Below are 19135 nucleotides of genomic sequence, written 5' to 3'. Positions count from 1 at the left end.
TATGCAACGCTTTACGGTTGTAGTTGGACTATGACAAAACTGGAAAAAGTTCAAGGAACTTAAATAATTAAGTACTGTTTGAAAGTAAGGCTCCCTTTAAAAAAAAACAGTTTAAAAAAATTGGGACCACAGTGTACCAATTTTTTTTAAGAACTTGTTCAAATATTTTTATTTGAGATGTTCGCAAAAATCCCAGAAAACCTTCCAGTTGTAGTTTTAAAATTCTTGGAGGAATCATTTGGAAAATGGCTCTTTTAAAGCCATCAGAAAAAAGTTACATGTTCATGTTCAAAATAAAAATAAAAACTTACCAACCAAGCTCTATTCAATCTTAAATCTGATGGCTCCATGAAATCAAAGCTTATAGAGCTTGAATTCTCAATTGATTCAATAATTGTTCAACAACAGGGTTTTTTTTGCCAATCTACATCTTGTTTAGAACCACTTTTTTTAGGGTTTGTAGGTAGATTCCTGCTACCTTTAACGAGAAGTTACAACTTTCCATTTTTGGCAATGCTTATAATTAGGACTGGTTAAGAGGATCTACACCAATTAGTTTAGTTATGCTACCTTGGTGCTTACTTTCTTAGCTCTTTACGTACACAAAAGATGCCATTTATAAAGTAAATAGCATCGTAAAATTGAGTAAACGTGGTGAATCTATTCATGCTCAACCAGTTCAACACTACACCACGCAGACACACATACCTTGAGCTTGTTTGAAAGTTCCTGGTTTTCCAAGGTAAGAGCATTAATCCTGGCTTGCAGAGCAGAAACCAGAGCTGCAGACGCTGTGTGCTCGACCTGCCAACAGACACACATATATCCACATGCCAAAGAGACGCATAAAGGTAGCATTAGGGACCCCTAGGTATCTTCAGGAAAACAACACAAGTTGTGACATGTTGAAAGCTTAGGTTAGACCTTCTTTAAGAATGCAGATGATTTGTAGACTTGTACTAAACTTAGAAAAACAGAATTCAGTTACAAGTTTTGAAAAAGCACAAAACATGAACTAAGATGAGTTTTAAAAGGTTGCTTTAAAAAACCTGTTTACCAACCATGTCAAAAAGTATTTAAATGAGGTGAATATGGTCAAAATGTTTTTTAAACTAGAAGAAAACTCCAGATCTAGTTAGAAAACTTTAAGAGGTAAAGCTGGCCGGCGTGAAGTTAAATAAACATCCAATGTGTGTTTAGTACTCTACACTGTGTATTTTCACAGCCAGAATGACATCATTCTTTGTTTAGCTCCCTTAGTCTCATCCACCCACCTGGTTTTAAAGCTGCCCATAAGCAAAGTAAATGAGCCCCACACCGTCCATGTGTTAGTCATTATCACCCTCACCTCCAGATGAGGAACTGTCACCGTCTCCACCGTCTGCTTCAGGTCTTCGATCGTCTCCAGCAACATGTTTCTCTCTTCATGGAGCTTCTCTACCTCCTCTTTTAGCGGCGATCCTGTAAACTCGTCCTCCTTTGCAACGAGGGGAGGAGACAGAAGTGAGGGGTGGTGGCAAACAGGAAAATCAGACAAGCGCGAATACAGCCGGATGGTGATGGTGTATATGTAAATAGCTGGGAAATAGCCCTCTACTACAAACACAGCGGCTTGCAAAAGTATTTATGGCCTTTGAACTTTTTACAATTTTATCTCAATTAAAAACTTATTAGGATTTTATGCAATAGACAATAATACAAACAAGCACATATTTCACTTTTTTAAACTAAGAAATTTTATATATATATATATATATATATATATATATATATATATATATATATATATATATATATATATATATATATATATATATATATATATATATATATATATATATATAGCACAAGTCTTTCTCCTTCTGCTTCACGTGGATTTCTTTGTGATGGTCTTTGATATGAAACTAATGAGACAGGTTGAAAAAATGTTTAAACATTCAGAATAATTTATTTGGCTATGACTGTGTGCACAATCAAGGAATTTGACTTCTGTTACAGCACTCCCATCTTACAGACATTTGGTGTACAGTGTTGTGAAATGTGAAGGTGCAATATCCTTATTTTGTTTCACAGCAGAGTAGCTGACCAATCAGGCTCAGGTGTCCAATGTGTACATCAGAGAGGCAGCTTGGATGAAGAAATTGTCTCTGCGGTGATTAGATTTTTCCAACTAGAGCTCTGTGGTGACAACCTGAGGGTAAAAGTCTAAACAACTGGTGTGGAGGATATGAGATGCTGACCGCCTACTTCCTGATTCTAGATCTGCACGTCCTGGATGGAGGGATGATCTTCTCTGCAGACCTAAATGTTTGTTGCAGTCTGGACCTGTCCAGTTTGCTGGATGAGTCAAACCTAACAGTGATGGATTTTCACAAAACAGGCTGAATGATAAATATATAGAAGATAACCAGCAGCTCCTGTGGAAGGTTGAACCTCTGAAGATGCTGTAGTCCAGTGTCTGTTGAGCCTTTTTCTGAATAGCGTCTACATGTGAAGACCATCTCAGGTCCTGAGACGAAGTGGTGGAGGAGTGAATGCTGCTTGTCAAGACTTTGATACAATCAACTGGGTTCCCTTAGATAGGAATTTGTTTTTTTTTACCAATCTGTATAATCTGATCCAATCTGTATAATCTGATTGAATTTGACTTTGGAAAGTGCCTTGAGATGACATGTATATAAATAAAATTGAATTGAATTAACTAGCTTTCACTAGTCGCTCAAAGGACTTCATGACCACAGAGGTCAGGGCAACAGGTGTGTAGTCCTTTAACGCTGTGGTGGTGTTTCTAGGGGACTGGGATGATGATGGAGCGTTTGAAGCAGGAGAGAACTTCATTTTTCAAAGGGTACAAATACTTTTGGCTTTATAGCCTGGAAATGGCATACAGCCATAACTTAAAAAAACAGAATATTTTTAGAATGACTTTTCAGTTTACCCCTACCTTGTAGTTAAATCTCTTTGGAGTATCACCTTTGTTGGAAGCAGGAGTGCTGGTAGATGTAACAACAGAAGGAGAGGAGGGTCCCGAACTCTGAGGGACGAATAAATATGTATGTTTAGGATACATTTTTCTTATCTGTATAAAAAAAATAAGATCTTTGTTCTTGAGCTTTAACAGTACATAGCCACGTTATATGCTTACAAAAAAAAAAAAAGACCAAAAACTGTTTGATCATGATAAAGTTATAAACACCAAGCATCCATCCTGATAGTCTTTTTTAGCCTAAATAGAACCCAGCATAGGGCACGATGAGCAGATATAAACAGATGTGGCACCATCTACTGGCAGTACCACAGAACTATCAGAAAGCCAGATGGCGACTAATAAATCACTACTAAATAATGCCGGACCGAGCCTAACCCCTCTGCAGTGCCGCGTGGTAAAGTGGCAGCTCGACCAACCATTTTTAATTAAATACAACAATCTACAGCAACCCTGTATCAATGTAAGAACTAATCAATCAATCAACGTATTTGTAATGTTGTTTGTACTTATGACTGTAGAGGCTAAGAAGAGCATTGCTATTACTATTATCACAGTATTAATAAGGACATATGCTCATGTCAATCAACTCTGTGGTCACATCTGAGCGATCAGCAGGTTTGGCCTCCGCTTCAGTGAACACCAAGGTTCATACTGCATGCCCAGCTCTGTTTTAGTCTTTTCCCTCTTGGAATCATATTTTTTGCGTTTTTTTCCCACTGGATCTTGGACCATTCTTCATTGTTTCCATTACTTCAATGGGAGATGCTAATAGACATTAGCTACATCCTTGTTTATCCCTTGTACATGCAAAGTGTCACACTTAAATACACAAAGGGCTTTATTTACAAAGAAATTGAGCAAAAACAAAGCATAAAACACAAAAATAACAACTAATACGCCAACAGGACGTGATAATCTTTAAGAAAAAGTTTGTGTGCAACCAGAGTGAGTTACTCATGTATATATATAAAAAAAAGTCAAAAAAGTTGTGGCTATGTACCTTTAAAGCACCTCTAAGTATGCATAAAATAAGATTATTAATTTTAATTTTTACTAGCTAAAATATAACCTGGTGGTCTGAAGAAACACCAATAAATCACTAACGAACAACAAGCTGGATTCCTTTGAGAAAACACTAAAAGGGGGACAGGACATACAATACCTAATCACTCTAAGGCAGTAATTCAATATTCATGTTATAAATTCACCGTGGACATGCACTGATATTAATTTAAGGTGGTACAATGATTCAAGCTGGAAGACGCACAGAAAGACATGCATTTACCTGCAGTGGACTAATAGGAGGTGGAGGTGCTTTTCGTTTTTTGGGAGTTGTGATCCACTCATCACTTAGCTTAGCTACTTGCTCATGCTAAGGAGCCAGCAAGAGAATCAGACAGATATTGACAAAAAGAGAAAGAAAAAGGGAGGTGGGATTCAGTGCTGGTTAGTAGAAGAATAGTCAATCACTAATTTCTACTCTTAAACATCAGCAGCTGATGCACTTTTTTTGCTGAGAAATGTCATAATACATAAAAGCAGTGTGTGAAGAACTGTAAACCTTGTAGTTGTACAATTAAGTAAAATTGTTCTTTTTTCAAAATCAGCAAGGTGATGGAGAGTGGTGAAGACATTTTTTTATATCCCTTATCACTGAACACACCGTGCATGTTATTAAAACGAGTCCCCACACGTCTGGCATAGTTCTAGTTGTTTTAAAGCTTTTGATCGTTGTCCGGACAAAGGATATAAGCCTGTTTTTCATGTCTAAGTGGCAGGTTGTCTTCTTTTCCCCACTTTATAGAGAGGCGTCTAGGTCTGTCACATTAAAGGTGCATGTCATGTAATATTCAAACTTTCTGAGGCACTGAGTTTGGAGTTTTCACTATCTGCAAGCCAGAAATCATCAAAATGACAAAAACATAAAGCCTTGAAATATTCCACACCATGTCATGAATTTCACTTTCTGAAATGAGTGACAAAAATAATGATTTTTTTCACAATATTCTAATATTTAGAGGTGTACCTGTGGTTTGGGTAATTTTCACGAATAAAATCTTTATTTCACATTTCTACTTCTCTCACAAAAATGCTTTATTAATGATCACTGCAGAACCGCCATGGTTATAGGAAGGTTCAACTCGCAGATCAATACTTTACAATTGATCATTTATGTGCATTCAGATCTTTTAGTAGCATTTTAGTGGAACTGAACAGATGCTAAAAGTTAGTAATATTTTACCTGAGGACTTCTTGAAGACTTGGAATCTGTCAAGAGAATTGGCAAATATAACAACAAATTACAATGTTAGAAGGAGTGGCAGAAGGAAAAATCACTCATTGCAATTAAACTTTAAAAATAAAAATAAATAAAAAATTAAAAGTGCCGCACAGTGCAATAAAGCTGCGGTTCCCAAAGCTTGGGTCGGGGCCCACATGGGGGTTATAAGACACTAAATGTAGGGTTGGGAAATGCTCTACAAAAATCAAAATGATTGACATTATTTGCATATTTATTTTACTTATCAAAACACTTCAATAAAGTGCACTGAAAACGCTAACAGTAACCACAGTTTAACAGCAGAGGGCAGTGTTGCCATTGTGCTGAAATCTTAGTAATAATCCAAGAGTGTTTTGCTTATGCAAATCTTTTTTTTCTATGTTTTATTGAAAAAACAGTGTCAAAAATTAAATACAGATCAAACTGCAGTTCAAATACTGTAAATACCTTAAACTGAATCTGTATTTTTCTGTTATTAAACTCCCATTTCTTTCTTAAATCTTACCTAAGGGTGGATGTCTGCTCAGAGCAGCCAAGAGAGTCGTTTGGGCTTCAGAGTTGCCCAACAGCTTGGTATAGTGTACAACATCATGGCCCTCTGAATCTACAGCTGACAGGTCTGCCCCTCTCTGAGCTAAAACCTCAACCACAGCAACCGCGTTGGACTCAGCTGCCAGCATCAAGGCAGTCCTGCAACACGGATAAACCTGGTATCAATAAACATCCAGCTATCTGCAAGAATACCTTTCTTTAATTATCTGCCGCAGAGTATGTGTTAAATGTGTGTGTGGTTTGTTTAACCTGCCACAGTTGTCAGGAGTGTTGATTTCAGCACCGCAGTCCAGCAGCATGCTGCACACTTCAGAATGACTGTGTTTGGCTGACAGCATCAAGGCAGTGAGGCCATCCTTTGGGACAGACATACATTACGACCGTTTAACTCCGTCAGACTGAATGTTTTATAGATTTTAAATTGGCAAACACACACTTCCATAAACCACCGTGTACAACACTACGCTGTGGTCCCTAACATGGAGTAGGCCCGCTGTCTGTGTGGTGAGAAAAACTCAGTGCTATATTGTGAAAAACTATCCCAGCTAAACCTTTTGCCAATTTTTATTTAAATAAACGTGGCAACACAGGAAAAAAGAAGACACACAAGATTCATTAATGACATCAACAAATATACGAAAAGAGGTTTTAGATTAAGTTCACATTAAAAGGACCATGATACTGGAAATTAATAAAATGTAATGTTTTATTTTTTTTTATCATCTCACTGACCGTTGTGGATTGCAAAGAAAACACCAAAGAAAACAAAATTACATGTGCATATTTGCTGCACAGAGAATTCAAAGACTTGGGTTTTCAATAGTTTGCATGTTTTCAGCAGAAAAAATCCCCTGCAAAACCTATTTTTAAAGCATGATAAAAATGTTATGGGCTGGATATTGGTTTGACTATGAAATCTTCAAATCCATAAAGGACAACCCCAAATAAACAAAACAAGCCTTTTTTATTTTTTAAAAGAAAGTTAATATTCGAATCATGTTAAAATGTTATGGAAGAATTTAAAGGAACAAAGAATGTGTCAAAGAATGATGCAGCTGAAGGACCTTCGTATTAAAAAGAAATCAAAACTTGAGCGGTGTAAAAAGGCACAAACTCGCTTATAAGCCCAAGGAGGTACTAATTTTTCCACAAAACAAATAATAAAAGTATTATTTTGTCCATTAAAAGGAAAGAAAAGTAGTTTACTGCCCTTCGTTAATATAAACAGTAAAGTGTATCAAACATTTAAGCAGTACTGAATGGGGTTGCGTAGGAATCGCCATTTAGCTGTTTGCTATTTTTTACAATAAGTACTATATGTCCTTTTCACATGTCTGTATATGGGTAGGGAAAGAAATCTCAAAATGACAAAGCTGTAGTTTGTAATGAGTGGGTTCTGCAGAATTTAACACACACTTGTAATAGCTGACCAACAGCTGCAGTATTTCATGAAATGTAGCACCTTCTTCACCTGGGCAGACAGATTCTAAATCCAACCTCGGCATCTAGTTTAAAGATAGCCTTGTGTTACCACAGTCTGGCAGAACGGTTGAATTTCTAAGGCTGTTATGGCTAAGGCTATATTACGTTGTCATCAGTCATATTAAATTATGTTAATTATGACGATTTACTGATAACCTTGCCTGCCAGTTGAATTCTTGCAATATCTGCTCGTTCACAAACGCGCCTCAGCAGTTTAGGACTGAACCAAAAATGGTTCAGGCCAATCATGTTGCAGCATTATGGTTTAAGGCGGGACATACAGCTATGATGAAAGCAAGGGCTGCAGAACAAACAGCCGAATAACATAAAAACATGGCAGCACAGGGGGACGCATGTGTAGCTGCTGCTATCACATCTGTTTTGTCAGAAACCACGATGTCTTCTTTGAAAGAAGTGCGTTGACCAGCGTAACTTGTGGCTTCTCATGGCTCCTGCTGCTGCTGACAAAGTTGTCATTTGATACCGTGAAAAACACAAAAACTCTGTTAATGTTCAGCCATCCTCTTTGTTTCTGAACAGTTTTGACCTGATTGGACCCCGCATGACAGATATTATTAATCCGTCTCTGTCCTCTCCCTTCTTTAAACATGCTGGTGTTAAACCTGTTCCTAGGAAACGCAGCTCGAAACCCCTCTAAGGCAAATGATTACAGGCCAATGTCCACATTGCTTTTTTCTTAGGAAATCGTTTAAATAGTTGTGGCCAACCAACTAATTACTCCTTTGGAACAGCTCACATTTTTTTGCTAAATACTCAGGCTGGTTTTCAAAAACTGCTTTGCTTAAAGTGTCCAGTGGCATCATGGTGGCTAGTTAATAAGAAATTAATTGTTTCAGTCTTGTTGGACCTTTCAGACACCTGGCTGTGACACAATCAATCACACCAGCTTAATTAAGAGATCTCATAGTTTGGGATCACTGGAACTGTATTAGAGTAAACATATCTTCCCTGATAAATACCAGATCATTAATACATTTTATAATGGTATCACTTCAATATGAATGACATTTAGCTGTACTGATCCAACAGACATGCTGTAGTACTTGGGGAGGCCTGAAGAAAATCAACAAACAATAACTCCTTGAACTGAACTCTGAGAGGACAGTGTCTGATCATTTCCTTGGAGGACATGGCTGCTCTAATCGGGCAAAAGATTCCACATTTGAACTGAGCTGCTAAAACAAATTTAAGAAATCTAGGTGTTTTAATGTCTGGTTACCTGTTCATTTTCAAATACATTTTAAATTGTCCCAATTGGTCAAACTCCTTCCTACATCACTGGTTGTTAAAGCTGCATACTCCAATTTGTTCAGGTCTTCAGACAAAAATCTTGCTATAATCCCGAGAACCAAATATAAAACTCTTTCCATATTATCGCACCTCAAATCTGAACAAGCTTCCTTTGTTTTTTCATCGTCTTGAGTGTCTTGGTTCATTCAAAAAGCAGCTGAAGACAATTTTGTTCATACATGCTTTTTCTTTTGAATCATTTTAAAATATTTAAGTTGTCATTTACTATTTTAATCATACTTTAATTACATGCTTACATTTTATACTTTGTCTTATTTTTTATCAGCGAAGTGCTATATACATAAATACACTTGTTAATTACTTATTTTTCCTTTTTAAAATTTCTCCAAATTCCCAGATTTCTGAAACTTTCAAATATCCCAACTAATTTTTTGGCTACCTGTTACAGAGTTTTTTTGTTGCAAGTAGGGCCATCCTTGGTTTTTCTGCATTTTTTATGTAATTTCTTTTACGTTTTGGAAAATGGAGTCTGGAAAACACAAATGTTTTCCGATGGTCTTTTATAAAAAAAAAAAACGAATAATAAAAAAAAAAAAAAACGTACCCAGATTTTAACAGTTCCAAAAGCAAATTATATAAATAACTATTTTCTGTGGTAAATTCTAATAACACTAAAACAGGATAAAAAAAAAAAAAAAAGAGGCCCAGACCAAAATGTAAAAGAACTACATAAAACAGCATACCATGTCGGCATAGTTTGGTGTTTTCTATTACAAGGCTGTTGCTGTTTCCATAGACCAGAGAGGACAAAACTATGTTCTGGGTTTTTTCAAAGCTCTGTTAAAGACTTTAACAGACCCGCCTGCTCTGCCCAGTTTGTGTTACTGCTACTCTGGAAACCAAACGACAAAAATAATTTTCTTTTCTGAGAAACAGATTAAGTGTGTGTGTGTGTGTGTGTGTGTGTGTGTGTGTGTGTGTGTGTGTGTGTGTGTGTGTGTGTGTGTGTGTGTGTTTATGTATGTATATATATGTATAGTACACAGGTGTGCTACTTGGCTTGGATGTATAATTTGAGTTATGTTCATAACTTGGAATCACACTGTAAGACCAATTCTCCACATTTGGGCAAAAGTGTAAAGCTCAAGGAGGCTGAGGAGAAGAAACCTGGCAGCCACTAACAATCGTGTGTCTCAGTCTCTGGGGTCTGTCAGCCTTAGAACAAGGCTAAGTTCACTACTTAATAACTTGTTCTGAATTCAGACCAATTATTCTTATGATGTTGATCTATATACTGTACTCACACTTTATTTTCCCACAGCTTTAGCTTTGCATACATACTGTTTCAACGTTGCATTCAAGTAGTGCTTCAGTAGGCCATGATCTGTTTTTTTACATCACAGAATGTCCCATCAACACTTTACCAGAAGCCAATGTTGTTTTATTTAGTTTGCCTTGCCACCCTGTCAATCAACCCAAAAATGTACAAGATCCTTACCCTCACATTGTGAATCACTGTTAGAAAACCAATCCCAACAGCCCTAGACAATAAAGTACCAGCAATAAAATATTCTGCACTGTTCTGTAATGAAGATATAATGAACTGCAAGGGCTATAATTTACAAGAGACCATGTGACATAGTATATTTTGGGGCTGGACGATATAGAAAAAAAAAGGCACATCAATAAAATAGAAATCATATTGATCGATATCGATAATTATCAACAAATTCAAAACATTTTTTAAGTGCAGCCCCGGCCATTTTATGCTGTTGCTTAGCGACCTCTTTTTAGATACAGAACGCAAAGAAACACTGAATTGAAACTCAGCCATTTATTCAACTAACTTTTTATCAAAACTGCAAGTTTTTAAAAAAGAAAAAAAAAACATGTGCTCTCTAAACTCTTAGAAGGGGGCGGAGCTTGGTGATGGAGTGTTCCTGGGTCTGTTTGTGATTGGTTGGGAGGATGTAACGACTGTAATATTAACCTACATGGATAGAATGCAAAAGGAAGGAAGACTGTGTTTTTTATTGAACATTTTATCTATCATCGATATACGTCTATGGATCGATATATATCGTTATTGAATTCTTGTCCAGTCCTAGTATATTTACTATATCTCAAGGTATGATCATTATTACATCGTCCTCCATCAGATCATACATTAAAGAGAATACAAATCAATTCATGAATACACCTGAAAACTCAGTAGCTTTAAAGTACAGTAAAACAGCACACTAACCCCTCGGTTGGACAGTCTCATCATACCCATTTGGTTTACTTTAAGGAATTCATTGTTCTGGTTAAGATTCTGACTTGAGTTGTAGTTAGTGTTTTAATAAATTTCCTTTAGGCCTGTTTTTTTTAACTCCTTGTTTTCATTAAATTCCTGTTTCTGAGTTTCTTGTCACCTTGTGGTTGGTATCTTTGATCATTTATGGCTTTGGTTGTGTTCTGTTTCTGGTTTGGACTCTTTTCAGGTTTATAGTAATAGTAATATCATCTTTATTGTCATTGAAACATACATTACAACAAAATTTGTTCTCTGCTTTTAACCCATCACCCTTGAGGAGCAGTGGGCTGCCATGTGCGGCGCCCGGGGAACAATCTGGGATTAAGGGTCTTGCTCGGGGACCCAGAGTGCAGGGGATCGAACCGGGTACTTGCATCCTTCTCTGAGTGCAAGCGCGCTGCTCTAACCACTAGGCCACCACTCCCCTTATGCTCATCGGCTGTCTGCTCTCCCTCAGGTGTTTTCCATTCTGCTAATTAACTCTCCTGTGGTGGAATCAGTAATCACTCCTCAGTATTTAAGCACCTACTTTTCTGTCTCTTTCAGCTGGTTCTTTTTTTTTCTCAGGTTTCTGGTTCTGCTGAGTTTTAGTTCCTGTCTGTAAATTTTGAGTCACTAACTACCAAATCGACTTTTTTTTTTTTTTTTTTTGGTTGCTAACAAATAACTTCCATCCCAGATGACAAACGAGAACGATTTAGGTTGATTTTACAGTAAATATCTTACTTATTGCTCCTTTAATATATAAATATGTTTTTGTAAAACTGAAGCATGGATGTAGTGATGGCGAGATGAAGCCTCATGAGGCATTGAACCACTCAGCCAACTGGTTCGAGAAAAGGTTCATTTCTTGACGGTTCATGTGCACACAGCACCACCTACTGGCAAGTTGTATAATCACAGCCAGCTGTATCTTAACACGTGTGATGCATATCATTTTTGTCTATTATGGCTCTTGGGAATGACTTCACAGAAGGTGTAGGACGAAATCATTTGTCTACATAAATTTTGTAAACACATGTGTATAATAAAATATTGTTTGAATGTATTCTCTGTGTGTAATTATTCCCAAAATAGTAGTGACATGATATGGCATGTTGTGTAATAATGTTTTTCTGTGACTCTAGAAAAATGGCATGGGCTTAATCAGGCAGAGGACAATGAAAGTGCTTGTGGAACTAGGCAGGGGGTAGTGAATAGGCTAATGCTTGTGTAACTTGGATGATTTCATGCATTTTTATTAAGAAACAACAATTTCTCCACAGTTTTTGGTTTCAAATGATTTCTCTTTTTTGATACTACTTCTCCAACCTTTGAAAAGACACGCTCACATGGCACAGATGATGCCGGGGTGCATAAATAAATAAGTGCAAGTATGTACAGATTGGGGTACTGTGACTGATGATTAGCCCAGTACTATACGGTCCCACAGTTTCCCCTCAGCCGCAACACTGAAGCACACAGAGGTTCCCGCTGCGTCTTTACGCACGATCCAGCTGCTGATGTCTCCTCTCTTTTCAGCTCAATGCAATTCTAGACAGTAACAGTTTATAACCTATATCACCTTTCACAGCAACAGGTTTCTCATCTCAGTCGACCAGACAAATCTCTATTGCTCTCCTCAGTGCGCTCTGTGCGGTGAGGTGGGAGGATTTTACCCGATGGTGCGCTGCGTGCGAGGGATAAACAGGGTGGAAATGCATAAATAAAAACTGTAAAGGGCTCCTATACAGTGATCATAGGAGCTGACCGGTCTGAGATCAGCCTCCTGATGTTACAAGTTCTTTAAAATGAAAGCGCGCACCCAAATTACAAGTAACGTAATTTTGCGCACCTGAAAAAAGCGCACGACAGAAGCGCATCGAAGCGCTGAGGCACAGAAATACGGTGCATGTAGTTAAAAAATGCAGAATTAATAAAAACAACTTATAACCAGACGTAGCGTTTTAAACTGCATCTGGTGAGCAGAACTGTTTTATGATCCAGAGTGCAGCCATCACTGGTTCTGAATGAAGGCAATATCTGGCAGCAGCTCTCTTCCCCCGCCCCCTCCCCTCCTGCGTACGTAGTACAGGACCTTACCGGCACACTTTCAACCGCTGGTTAAGAGTAAAGTATTCATAACTCTGATCGCTCTTCCTGCTGCTCTGTTAACATGAACTGCAGCAGGAATTACTGATGGCCACAAGCTGTGAAAGAAGCTGAAACATCTCAGCAGAAGGCGGAGTTTTTATCGTCCGCTGCCCAGATGGGCGTTGGGATTTTTATGCGTGAAAAATGCCATGTGTTGCGTGTGACCGTGTGAAGTCAGTGACGGTCAATGCGTGATAGTTGAGAGCACTGATCTCCTATCTATCTATCTATCTATCTATCTATCTATCTATCTATCTATCTATCTCTCTCCTAAACTCTCCAAACACCAAACTAACTGTCTCAAACTAAATAACCACTATCCAAACTCTGCTATCCAAACTATCAAAACTCTATCCACTCTCTCAACTGACCGCAACTCGCCTACAACAACCCACATTTTGAATGGAGCCTGTTGGGTTTCTAAAAGCTGTCGAAGCCGCGCCAACACCTGAGCCACTTCCCGAAGTAGTCACGTGGTACAGCCGGCCAGCGAGGCTTCGGACGTCATCGTTTTCGGCTCCTCCCCTAAATGAAGCAAGCCTCGATACGCGCTTCACGGAAACGCCCCCTCCATTACTCGACACACGCCTCGAAGCCTCGGCACATAACGTAACATCACTACATGGATGCTAAAGAGCTAATATGGACTCTGTATTTGTAACTTGTGCTAAGACTTCATTAAAAACACATATTCCTCAAGAAAGGATAGAGAATCTTACCTCACTATGTACTTCATTCAAGCAAAGATTTAGTTGATTGTCTAATACGTTTGACCTGCCAGATGTTTTTCTGTTTCATTTTACCTTGTACTGCGTGTTTATTAAAGTCCAATCCAGATCAGGTACAGCCATATGCTACAGCTTTGATGAATGCCCGGGGCTAACAAGCTGGCATGTTCTGCTCAGCATAAAAAAGATTCATATTCCAGACGACCGGTTCACCAGCTGCCTTTACTAACAGGAGACAGAGGCTCAAACTGCTCAAACACATTTCCAGATGATTATGGTTGGAGAAGTAAATGATCTTCAGTGAACATGACGTTATGATAAACTCTCGGTTTTTATTAGAAAACAGAACTATGCTTTTAAACAAAGAAATATGGCTGCTTTATCTTTAATAAAGCATGTTATAAGAGGGGCTGGTGACTGATTGCTTACAGTTTTAAAAACAAAAAGGAGAAAAATATTACATCTACATGTACATATCCAAGCCAGATCACTGTTCTATATACAAACGCCTGCTGTGAGTGCACCAGGATTTTAACTACAAAGTCCTGACAGTTGGTGTCAAAGAAAGAGGCACTGAAGAGGTTTCAATTAAACTCAGGACTTATTTGTATAAAGACAAGGACAAAATTAGTTTTCGCTGGTATACACACACTCACTGACTCGTACATGCCATTTCATGGTTCCCCATCCCACCCCCAGTTATGGTCTGTCACTTGAATGGAGACCACATGTCTGCAGCAGAGTTCCCACAGCACTCTGACCTTCTACCTTGTGCACACACGGAAATTAATCTTCAAACAGACGATAAATGAGAGGATATGTCAGCTCCCGAGGCTCCCTTCTACTAAAGAACATTTGCTGCAGCTAATTTACATTTGTCAATGTTTTTCCCCCCCATCAAAGGCTAAAAACGAACAAAGAGGTGCTCACTAAGTGTGGGCTTGTTAGCAGTATCACAGCAATTAATAGTTTTGCGACTGAAATACCTTTATTGAGATATAAGCAGTGCTGACTGATTTCTTTGGTCTTTTTTTTTAGCTTATTTTAATTGAACAGATCAAGAAGTTAACTATTAATTTATAGCAGATAAACAGATCAACAGAAGGCTGATAGGTGGATGGATGAAAGAGAAAGATCAACTCCTGTACCTTCTCAGACTCCCTGATAACCAGGCGACTTCAAAGAATACATTAATTTCTAGACTTTACTAGACTTTATTCTGTGGAAGTGCCATAGAAAAAGAGATGTGAAAGTTAAATGATCCGTCATATTTGTGAGAAATAGTAAGAGTGTGCAGAATAAAGCAGAAGAAATCACAAAAGTACATACAGCATCTTTCTGGTTGATGGGATTTTTGAGTTCACACAGCAGCTGAACAATCTTGATGTTCCCACCGGCAGCTGAGGATCAAATGAAAAGAAACGCTTGATCACTTAATTCTATATGTGGAGAATGAGTTTTATCCAAATTAAATTACAGTGTAAAGTTAATCCTGCAAGAAACTTTCCCACGTTCAGACTAAGCCTATATAAAACTCTTCTGTATAATTAACTGTAAGGCTCCTGAGAGACTTACCAGCATGATGCAGAGCAGTTTTTCCTGAGCTATCCACAGCCTCAACGGGACACTTACTCTGGATTGGAAAGAGAACGTTATTTTAGCAAATACAAAATGTTATCTCCAAAGCACATGAAAAGCCTTAAAGTCTGTTTGGTATAAATTCAGATTAAAACCTTGTTTTCTTGATAAGTTTTGGCTTTTATTTCACAAGAAATTTGTGGAAATTGTACATAATGAGACATGAGACTGCATAGTTTCGCTATGACTGAAGTTAGCTGTTTATGCCCAAATTTACATATTTTAATACTTTTTCTTTTGGTCTCCCATTTAGCTGACTAACATCAGCCGTTTTTTTATGAATAGTGGATAATAGGTAGTTGATAGCTGAAAAAAATGTACCAGAAAGAGCATTTGAGAAATCTGCAATGCTGGACACTGTTCTTTAAGCAAGAAGGCAAAGTAGTGGTTGCTGCTGTGATTCTGCAGACATGATGTAGTCAAGTCAGCAGATCACAGTGAGAATAGTGTGCCTCTGCCTCGTCTGTCCTGCTAAGACCTGCTGATCTGCACACAATCAGCAGTATAAAGAAATGAAGCGGTGAAACCGTCTGGTATCAGGCATCACAGCTCCAGACAGACAGATCATATTGTAGGCTTCATTTGGTACAGGTTGTGCTTTCACACATTTAGTTTTCTGACTGCAACACAGAATCCAAGAAAAGGAAGTGCTGGATGACATTAAAACCTAAATATTCAGCGACTTCAAAAGTATTAATACCCCTTGGAACTGTTCTCATTTTTGCCACATCATGACAAGCTACATAGATTTTTGGAGAATTTATGTGATAGACGAACAAATAGTGACAAATAATTGTTAAGTAGAAGGAAAATTATGATACATGGTTTACAGAATACTTAAAAAAATGTGTGGCACATGTATTCAACAAACTTCTCCCTCCCAAAAAAAATCCTGTGCATCAAATGTCCTTAAGAAGATAAAGGTCATAGCTACAACATATCAAAATGATTTATTGTTCAAATATAATACATGCATAGATCGTTTAGAGTGGTGCAGAATAAAAGTATTAATTTTACTGAAAAATAAATTTACAGTATATAAATAATTGTTTTATAAATCTTGACAGATCCAAGATATCTAGATATATAAAATATTGGTTACAATGCCAATGTTGACACAAAAGGATTCTGCACCAATGGCAATAGTAGGTTGAAGTCACGTTAGACGGAGATCAGGCGCTGCCAGATCTTAATAATTTTGTGATAGCCCTGAGAAATGGCAAATTCCTGCTGTTACATGTATCAGATTCAAGTGGACCAAAAAAGAAGCAAAATGAGAGTAAACATCGGTCAAGCTTTTGAGTGTTGGTGCCAACTTAAGGAAGCAAAGGGGCTCAAAAGCCATGTGGAGGTTGTCGCTCTCCTTCTGGACAGGTAAGTGAAGTGTCTCCTAATGCTAACCAGTATGCAAATGCTACCGGAGTTTCTATTTCAGTTTTAATCCAGCTGTTCTTTGCAGGTTTGAGATGTCTGTTAGAAAAAAAATTGAAAAAAATGGCAATATGAAGATCAATAAAAACTCCAGCAGACGGGTCAGGGACGAAGGTATGGAAAGGTTTAAAGCAGTGTTAGATGCTAAAATACAGAACATTTTATGGTGCAGTGCTCAACCTAAACTGAGCACTGCACCATGAAATGAAATTAAATGCTCAATCAGTCAAGTCCTTGAGCAGTCAAAAGGTCCATAGTAACTTGGGAGGAGCTGGAGAAATCGACATCTCAAGTGGGGGATTCTTTTGACAGGCAAACAATTTGTTATCACTCCACAAACCTGGCATGCATGGAAGAAAAAAACAGAATGTTGTGGTCTGCATGCAAAACCACTGAGAATGGTGAAAAAACAAACACTGGACATCACGTGAACACATCATCCCCACTGTGCAAGATGGGGGTGGCAGGATAATGCTTTGTGGAAGCTTTACTTTAACAGAGAAAGGGCTGTAATTGGAGCAAAGGCTGGTTCAGAGTTATCTATCTGGAGTTAAATCTGTATGCAGATGCAGGCAACATTATTGTTTTTTGTAAAAACATTTTAAGAAAAAATATTTTTGTAAACAAAATTTTATTCTCCGTACTTTAAGTTGATCTATCATGAAAAATTTAAATAAAATACATTGCATTTCATGACTGTAATGTGAAAAAAAGGTTCAATGAGTATGCATACGTTTGCATTGTACAGCACATTCTGGTATAAAGTAGTTTAGATCCAATATATTAAATGGTTTAATATTTTTTTCTAGCATAACATTCCAGGCTCATGAAATATTGTTTGTCTAGGACAATAAATGACATTTTCTTACACCCCACCTCGTTCTATGGACATTACCTGAATAAGCCTTCTGCAACATTCCAGGTGATTGTTTTTGGCAGCCAGGTGTAAGGGAGTAAAACCTTAAAGAATAATGAAAATGCAGGATTTAAGACAGGATTAATAAAAACAGATAACATACAGAGAATTATAGATAATGTTAATTCTTTTACAGAAAATTAAAGACCCAAATCCCTCAAACAAACGTCTTTTCCCCTTACAAGAATAACGGTAAAAATACTATATTTTCTTTATCATATTTGTGGTTTTCAATACATACCAGCAGCATCAGTGACTGAGACGTCAGCTCCATGAGCCAAGATTACAGCGAGGCATTCTGTTAAGCCACGAGCAGCTGCTACATGGAGACTGCACACAGAATCCAAAGCAAGGAACAAATTAGTTACAGGATTACAACAAGAATGTCTACACGGCACCTCATTTATAACTAAAAAGGCCATCGGCGTGGAAAGTGGGATGCTTTGTGTGCAACATTGTTATTTTTATTTCTATTCCCATGTTAACACCAGCTGCGTGTCACGTACACCTCAGCCTCGGCTCGGACCACATTTCTGCCACGTGCCAGCGAGCGATGCGGCGTGGTGCCGGTTTTACCCACATGAGGTAAGTGTCAGGGGACTGGCTGTCAGCAGAAATACAGAACTAAAACGTTTCTCTGCCAGCGTATGCAACTCATAGCTATACAAACTATAGAGTCAGAGTAAAACCAATATGCCAGCCATTAAAACATACTTCTTACCCAATTTAATTTAAAAATTATTGCAATCTTATATTGCATTTTAGCAACTTTGCTTTTGTATTTTCACTTTTTAAATCAATGTTCTGCAATGCACAAATGGCTATCTGACCAAACAAAACCTTTTTTTATTGTTTCTGTTCAGTTTCATGCAATCATTGTGTTACCTTTACACAAAGTTATGCAAGCATGATCTTGTTTTTCACAGTTTTCACAATTTGTCTAAATTTGAGGTGCCTCTGCCTCTAATTTAGACAAATTGTGAAGTTATTTCTTGTCATTAATGCTGACATCGGCCATCATTGTTAGCGTTAGAAAAAGTCCTCTCTTCTCACATTTAAGGACAAAACTAATTTATCGACAACTCTGAAACTACATGAGGTCTCATTATACGTGTACAGCCCCACACTTCAAATGTTTTAACTTATTTAAAACCTTAAAGCCAAAATCCCTCCTCTATGCTTCCCTTCACAACCCATTTGGTGTTTTTTTGCAAAAGATTAAGGACCGGAGGCCCAGAGGCAAACACAACTATGTTGTTTGAAATCACGGCCATAAGGAAGTAATTCAGCATATCATGAGGATTTAGACTGAGATTTGACAAGTATTAATGTAGTGAACATTAACACAGTTGTTAGGAGCCAGACATGAATATATGAGCCACAGATGAGGCCAGTGGACCCACCTACTGAGCTGCCA

At 37.8% G+C, this 19135-nt stretch overlaps 1 protein-coding gene across 3 annotated transcripts in view; it reads right to left on the bottom strand.

Annotated features, from left to right (window-relative positions):
* rai14 (retinoic acid induced 14) overlaps nucleotides 1-19135 on the bottom strand; it is a 57025-nt gene that overhangs the window by 9943 nt on the left and 27947 nt on the right. For 2 of the 3 annotated variants that reach the window (XM_021323528.2, XM_021323529.2), the window contains exons 4-14: nucleotides 17960-18048; nucleotides 17698-17762; nucleotides 15309-15366; nucleotides 15063-15133; nucleotides 6072-6178; nucleotides 5776-5960; nucleotides 5232-5257; nucleotides 4275-4361; nucleotides 2945-3034; nucleotides 1349-1477; nucleotides 709-804 (exon numbers count right to left, since the gene is read on the bottom strand). In XM_021323528.2, coding sequence (XP_021179203.2) covers nucleotides 709-804; nucleotides 1349-1477; nucleotides 2945-3034; nucleotides 4275-4361; nucleotides 5232-5257; nucleotides 5776-5960; nucleotides 6072-6178; nucleotides 15063-15133; nucleotides 15309-15366; nucleotides 17698-17762; nucleotides 17960-18048 — 1003 coding nt within the window. The remainder of the gene's footprint in view (nucleotides 1-708; nucleotides 805-1348; nucleotides 1478-2944; nucleotides 3035-4274; nucleotides 4362-5231; nucleotides 5258-5775; nucleotides 5961-6071; nucleotides 6179-15062; nucleotides 15134-15308; nucleotides 15367-17697; nucleotides 17763-17959; nucleotides 18049-19135) is intronic. The other variant, XM_021323530.2, reaches the window with a different exon arrangement.

The sequence above is a fragment of the Fundulus heteroclitus genome, unplaced genomic scaffold, assembly GCF_011125445.2.
Source record: "Fundulus heteroclitus isolate FHET01 unplaced genomic scaffold, MU-UCD_Fhet_4.1 scaffold_70, whole genome shotgun sequence".
NCBI lineage: Eukaryota > Metazoa > Chordata > Actinopteri > Cyprinodontiformes > Fundulidae > Fundulus > Fundulus heteroclitus.
Note: the sequence above shows the minus strand (reverse complement) of the source record. Positions and strands in the feature narration are given on the sequence as shown.